This window comes from Etheostoma spectabile, chromosome 10 (genome assembly GCF_008692095.1).
Source record: "Etheostoma spectabile isolate EspeVRDwgs_2016 chromosome 10, UIUC_Espe_1.0, whole genome shotgun sequence".
Classification (NCBI taxonomy): domain Eukaryota; kingdom Metazoa; phylum Chordata; class Actinopteri; order Perciformes; family Percidae; genus Etheostoma; species Etheostoma spectabile.
In genome coordinates, this window is record NC_045742.1 from 8,323,865 (window position 1) to 8,330,821 (window position 6,957).

The 6,957-nt window shown below is 38.5% G+C and overlaps 1 protein-coding gene and 1 long non-coding RNA gene across 2 annotated transcripts in view; one reads left to right on the forward strand and one right to left on the reverse strand.

Annotated features, from left to right (window-relative positions):
- Positions 1–2,128, forward strand: part of egf (epidermal growth factor) — a 21,437-nt gene extending 19,309 nt beyond the window's left edge. Inside the window, exons 21-23 of the mRNA XM_032527557.1 lie at positions 381–483; positions 662–758; positions 917–2,128. Coding sequence (XP_032383448.1) covers positions 381–483; positions 662–758; positions 917–1,050 — 334 coding nt within the window. The 3' untranslated portion in view covers positions 1,051–2,128. The remainder of the gene's footprint in view (positions 1–380; positions 484–661; positions 759–916) is intronic.
- Positions 1–6,951, reverse strand: part of LOC116696533 (uncharacterized) — a 13,707-nt gene extending 6,756 nt beyond the window's left edge. Inside the window, exon 1 of the long non-coding RNA XR_004333761.1 lies at positions 5,917–6,951. This is a non-coding gene — a long non-coding RNA (uncharacterized LOC116696533). The remainder of the gene's footprint in view (positions 1–5,916) is intronic.
- Positions 6,952–6,957: the final 6 nt, after the last annotated feature.

Genomic DNA, 6,957 nt, shown 5'->3' on the forward strand with positions numbered 1-6,957 from the left:
TTTTAAACAGGGCTCAAACATGTAAGCAAATGCACCAAATACAGACACACAGCCCTTGGGGTAGTTTCTCTTAACCTACATTAAACCTGCAGGCCAACGGAACAGACGTTTTAAAGTCATTTTTAACACGTTTATATGTGGGTACAGGACAGGTAAGGTGCGGGGCATTACAGTGATAACAGGTTATGCGGAGCACAGGTCAATTTTATATTACCATGTTGAATTTGATTGTGTAATTTCTCTGCGAAGGCCCCCCCTCCGTAACTTGATAACATGTAAATGCCATGCGAGTTGGTGAATATTTACATGATAATTTGAGGACCCTAGGGATTTCTAAATAAATTAGAATACTGCATGTTTGCTTATTGTCTTCTATGCAGAACTAGGAAATTCTTCCCCAAACAGCCCTCAGAGGATAGTGTAAGCGAGACCAGCGTGACAGATGAGAGCATGTCTGAGACCACCACAACCAGTGTGCCTCGGGTAAGACTTTCATCACCAATCAGAAATAATTGACATATTTAAAGGAATATTTCCAATAAATACAAAAGATAAAGAAGCCAGTGCTATGTAGACATGCCTACATAACAAATGGAGTGACAGTTATAAAATTGTTTATAAAAACTCAAACATCTTAATGTTTTACTGTATGACCCTGCAGTTCTCCATGGTAGCAGAAAATGGCATGAAAGGAATAATGATCCCTGCCATGAGCTGTCCCAGGAGAGCTGCCTGTCCATCCTGCTCTTCAGAAACAGGTACATCTGTAACTGATAAAAACGCCCTGGCATTCATCTTTGTAGACGGTAAAGACCTTATTGCTTTTTCTTCCTCCTAAGTAACTAAGACAAGTCTGCAACTAAACTGTGCCCTTGTGTTCAATTTCATTTCTAAGTGATGATGTTTTCTTTGCCAGGCAACAACCTTGTGCCTGAAGAGTTGGGAAGATTGTCACAGCACAACACAGGGTATGAGTGTTCCATGGTGTCGACTGTTGCCATGGAGACCACACAACCCACTGTCCATCACTCAAGTCCGGCCCTGTCATGATACACTTATACGTCCATCAAGCCCCCACTGCTCTCCCAGGCTCCCAGGCCAGAGTCCCCTGCCTCCTAGGTTACCAGAGAGACCGACACAGCTGTACAGTTACAGTGTGCACACTGGTAACATCTGGCTGATGTACAAAAAAATGAAAGAAATGCCACAGAAGCTTTCACCTACCTAAAGGTTATTTGTTGCATTTTTGCATGAACAAATATAGTGTTTGCAACGCTCATTTGTAGATTTTTATTACACGCACAATTTACTAAGGCCACACCAGATCATGAAAGCTATTATAAACACAAGTATCTGGTAGCATTACCCAGAATAAATAGTTTTGTTCACAGAAATAGATATTACAAGATGTAGTTAGAAGAAGTGAGAAGTGTGAGCAATATGTTTGACACAGAAAATACTCTGGCTAGTTAGCATGACAAAAGAAAAGAGCGTCATGTGCAGAAAGTCCACCAAACGTTAAAGGTAAAATTAAACAATAGTTAACACACTAAGACTGAAGTAACTGTATCTTAAGAGTAATACCAAAAAAAGCAAAGACCTAGCAAAAAATGTTTTATGACCCATTTTCCAAAGTACAGTATTTACAATGAAACTCTTCCCTGCATCAACATTTACCTAACACTGTAGCTGACAAAAGAATACATTATGTCATGTAAAAATACATATGTACAGTAGCCTATGTTACAAAGTAGATCTAGGTATAGTATCATATTATCAAGTGTTGCAAAAGATAATGTAGGCAGAAATATGGAAAACAAATCACATATGCTTCCGTTGCTTGCTTTTGAAAATAAAATCTTAAAGAATAGAGTACCGTTTGTCATGTTATCATGGGCCACCTAAGAAAAACAACTTCATTATGGCCTAGCAAAAGGTTTTAAAGTTAAGTCCATTTTGTTTATATAGCTCAAAAGCACAAGTTTACCTAAGGTGTTTTGGATGTATAGCCACCAAAAGAATTTGCTTTGCTCACGATGAGCTTGCCTACCACACTAGTTGTACTCCGCAGGGTGTTTTGAATATTTGTTTTTTGTATTTCAGCTACCACTGAATAATTGGCGTTGGCCACATCCCTGAAAAGATCTCAATCCTCACTTCAAATGGTGTAGGCTTAATGTGGTTTGTGTTGACTTTTACACTAAAGCAAAGACTATTTCTAGCGTGAGCATTGATATGTTTGCATGTTTAATCTGCTGAATAAACTTTGAGATACCATTGCAACTTTTTCCCTCCCAACAATCCAATATCTGAACACCCTTCTCAAATTGCAAGGAATACGCTGGTGCAGAAGCGCATCAAAACAGAATAACTGCTTGTGTTATTAAGGGATGCGTTTTTGTTTTGTTGTTCAGAAATCACTTTTAGGTTTTCCCCATTTGTTCTTTAATTCATGGAATAGTTGGATGGGTGAGGTTGTCCTTACAGGGTGTTGTATTGTAAACTCCACGAGGGGCTTTGATGGGTGCAGTGTACTGGGCTCTACAGATGTACCATGCTGGGATAAAGCCTGGCATCCGGTGTTTCTTTCATGCGCCGTATGTCCCTTCCTCTATCTCCACTATCTATTTAGCACGTTTAGCCGTTGCTGCAACTAGCACTTAGTGCCGTCCAGTATGTTGTGATTGGTTTAAAGAAATACAAACAAGCCAGGGGCCATATTATAGGTGAACAAGCTAAATGATGGTAATATTTGTATGGAAAACACAGTCCCCTTCCAGAGTTTTAATTCACACTATATTCAATTTTCTGGTTATGTATTCCTTTCAGCCTGTGTACTATAACTGTGACTACAAATTGGCAAGATGAGGCTTGCTTTTATTTCTATCAATAAAACTATATTTCAGAAAAAAATGTGATTTGTCAATAACTGCAACACATTTGGCATCAAAGTTTAATGGACACATAAAAACTACTACCGTTACTAAACGTTTTGCAGTTCTAATTTTGCAGACAGTATTCTTTGCAACATACACTTTTGTAATGTCATTATTAAATTATAACTGAAAGATTGTTTCGGCAATTCATAGTCTCTCTCTCTTTCTCGTTCCACCCCATCACACTCTTCTTCAAAGCTCTTGCTCCATTGATGATGCTTTTCTATCCTCCACCAAATCTAACGCTCTAGTGATGTTGGTACCAATGCTGCACTCTCCACCACCACCCCATCTGTCTGTCTATTTCTATCTCTGACTCAGTCTGCGACTCCGTCTCAGGGTTGACTGGGAATTGTTAATAGAAGGACCCACAGCCTCTTTGTTTCGAGGCAATGACAGAAAACAAAGCACTTTAACTCAAAAACCATCAGGGGCCACATCGATATTGATTTTCCTGGCAGGACACACTTATCTATAGATTGCCCTCTATTAGGGCTAACAGATAGGTTAGGGGCAACACTCTAAACAGCAGCAGTTCTGTCTTCAAGTAAAGATGAAATTGGGCCCAGTGTCAATTTATCTTGTATTACTCCTCAATTGGGGTAACAGGGGCCAATAGAGTCACAGACACTATAAGTAGCAGGGGCCTCAAGGGGCCTCAGTTTGTTATCTTTTTTGTAGGTGCCATTGCTTTAAAAGTTCTTGTAAATATACACTCAGTTGCCAGTTTATTAGACACCTAGCAACAACTAATGCAGCCTACTACAACAGTCCTGGATATGTATTATTTGGTGTTATATGTACGTCTCAAGTAATTTATTGTAGATATGTATGAAGTTTACGTTTGGCTTCAGGTGTTGAATACTTTACAAATCTAATACAAAAGGGTGAAAGGGTGGCGTTAGGGGTTTAATGTGTCAGTGGATTATCACAGAGACACAGTAAGAAAAGGAAAAAACCCTAACCCTAAGTACCCAAAGTAGATAAATATGTTCGCTAATGTATGTTGACTTGGTCCAGGAATAAGAGAAGATTGGACAAGTGTTTTTTTTAACAGTACAAAACACATACAAATAACTACAGTAGTTTCCTTTCTTCTCTTTTAGCTATCTTGGTATTTTCCTGCCAGATGGGGCAAGCTTTGCTTTATTGCTCACGCCTCCATCCCAGCCCAGAGGACAGCTGATGAGGGCTAAAGAGGGAATTAGCTACCCACTCAAAGGCTTTGCTCTGATCCTTCAGGTCAGTACTTGGTCCCTCCAGCTCTTGAGCAGGACAGAGTAACACTAGTTTGCAAGGATTTGGGCAGATTTGAAATCAAAAGGGGAGGGGGTCTAATGCATGTATTGGACACAGACACATGAGCCAGAATCTATGGGTGCACTACAGAGAAGTACATGTCCAAAACCCTTGGTTGTTTTGTGTCCGGAGGGGCAGCTGCAGGGAACATTTGAATTGTAAAGATAACAATATGCTTCCCCTTAAGTGACAGTCAATACAAATGTAATGTACGTCAATGAACCTCACCCTTACTGCAACCTAAAAACCTATACATGTTTAAATCCATTACAAAATATCCAAACAGATGACACTTACATGCGTTTGTGTGTCACATCTTTCTAACCGTACATATTTATAATGAAAACATATTATATGGAGTCAACCTTGGAAGCAGAAACTGCTTATGGATACTATTATTTAGTACTCTAATTCATTCATTGTAATGTTGGCCATTCTCACGCAAAGCTTACGTTGTAGTAGTCATTGTTTCTATTGCATTCTTTCTATTTGCGATCTAAGTTTTTTGAGTGGGTTAGAGGTGCAAGGAGACCAACCTGGTCTTGTTTTTAGTCTGGTAAAGTAGTTATATCATACACATAAAGGACTAAGAATAAAGAGATACCACCAAACTCCTTCATACTTTAATAGACCTCATTCACTGTCTAGAAACCAATATTTCTATAAATGTCTGATGAATAAAGTTGCTCTTGCAGTTTACGTGCTCACTTTAACAGACAGTCTTAAAGCCAGGACACACAAAAACACAGAGAAGTCAAACATAAGAATTATACGAAAACTGGGAGAATTTCTTGTCATACTCATTTTGTTCCAGCAGATGGCGATAGTGTACAAGAAAAAACACTTCATACAGAAGTCAACCTTGAGAAACTGTGGTAAAATATGTCAGTGTTAGCGGTATAGTAGCAATATATTCAACACAAATTACATACTAGGCCTAAATCCAATTAAAATTAAAACAACTGTCACAAAAACAACTTTGAAAAGTCAGCCTGAGAGTCTAAATCTCTTATTAAAAATACATTCACTAATACTCAAATGCTATTAACATGTACACACATACTGTATAGCCTACTCATCATCTGTCATTAGACACACCTGTGGTTGTCCTATTATAATCAAATGTGTATCTAATGTATTGATGCGTTTGTGCTGCTTGTTTTTACAGTATAGCATACCGAAAATCATTATATGACCATTGTTTCCATTAATTTCTAACATCATGGTGTGATTTAGTCTAAAACATAAAGGACTATATGTGAGGGGAACATTTGGTAATACTTTATAATGCTAAAATAATGCATTGGAAGCTGGAGTTACACTAGCAGTAATGGAAATCGTTAATAACGTTATGCCCCTAATATTTTATTTTCTGAGTCACTTTATATGCCGTTTTGAGTGTGCCTCGTGTTGTTGACACTTAAAATATGTTTTTCCCAACAAGCAAGTTTGTTCTGCATGGGCGTACATTGGCGTCACCTTTGCAAATTAAAATAAAATAAATCCCTAAAGTTATATTAGCCACTTCCAAGAAGGGAGTTAGCAACATAACAATGTTTGTTCACGATAACGGGATTAGCAGTCACGTGTGGGGCAGTTAGCGTTAGCTAAGGTTAGCTAGTTAGCCCGTCTACTTAACTTAACTTATGAACAACCTCGCTGGTCGTTTGACAACACTTACCTTTACAACATGACACTTCCTGATTGCTCAGACTCCTTTCTCCAGCCGAACAAAAATGTTCCGTCTGCTGCTTAACAAATAACTTATTTTTTTACTTATTTAACATTTATTTGTAGTCCCGCAAAAGGTGAGAGGAGACGGTCGCTTCCTGCCACCATGTTTTCGTCTCATTTAGTATTGCTTAAAAAAATAAGAGTCTGCTAAGCACGGACATACATTGGGCTGAGATAAACTTCGCTTTTCTGTATCTCTACCTATTACATTCCATACAAAGTACAAAGTGTGACTTTATCTATGGGTAAGTTTTCACTCTAGGGTGTCTCGTAGAATCCAGCAAGAATGATTTAAAGTGTGTTTATGCATATCTCCGTCAATTAATCACAGGAAAGATTGTGGATTATGTAGTCTCAATGATTAAACTTGCTTGTACAATTACACCTCTAGGGGGAGGTCAAGTCCAGTGGGGGAGGTCAGGTCCAGTGGATACTTTTGAATGCAGGTCCAGCACAAACCGCGAAATAGTTCATTGGTAGAGACAATTAGCTCCGCTACTCAAGTCATGTATGTTGTTTATACCTGCCCCAGACAATTGTATCCAGTAATGACATTGACTTAAGTGACCTAGGTGAAACCAGAAAGTGGACTCATTGATATGCTAAAAAGCTGATAGCAAGTAGACAACTTAAGTTTAAGTAATTATTGCTACATAACATCCACTAAATCAAGTTTGACGAGTATTTAAAAATGCTGTCTACTCAAGACATGGAAGGGATAATCACCCTCTAACCTTTCAATATTGCTGCCTCTAAATGTGCCATGTAGTCCCTAAAATGGCTTTTCAGGCTCAGCACCCAAAAAAAATGATTTGCCTAAGTAGGCTATGTGCAACACCCAAGATGTCGCAGATGAGACAAAAAAAAATACACACAAGTATGTCACATTTTTTGCACTCTTTGTTCATACGTTAAGTTGTTCAGCGACAATTGCTTTTGACATTGATACAGTGCAAATGCACAATAGCACAACATACACCATTAAGGA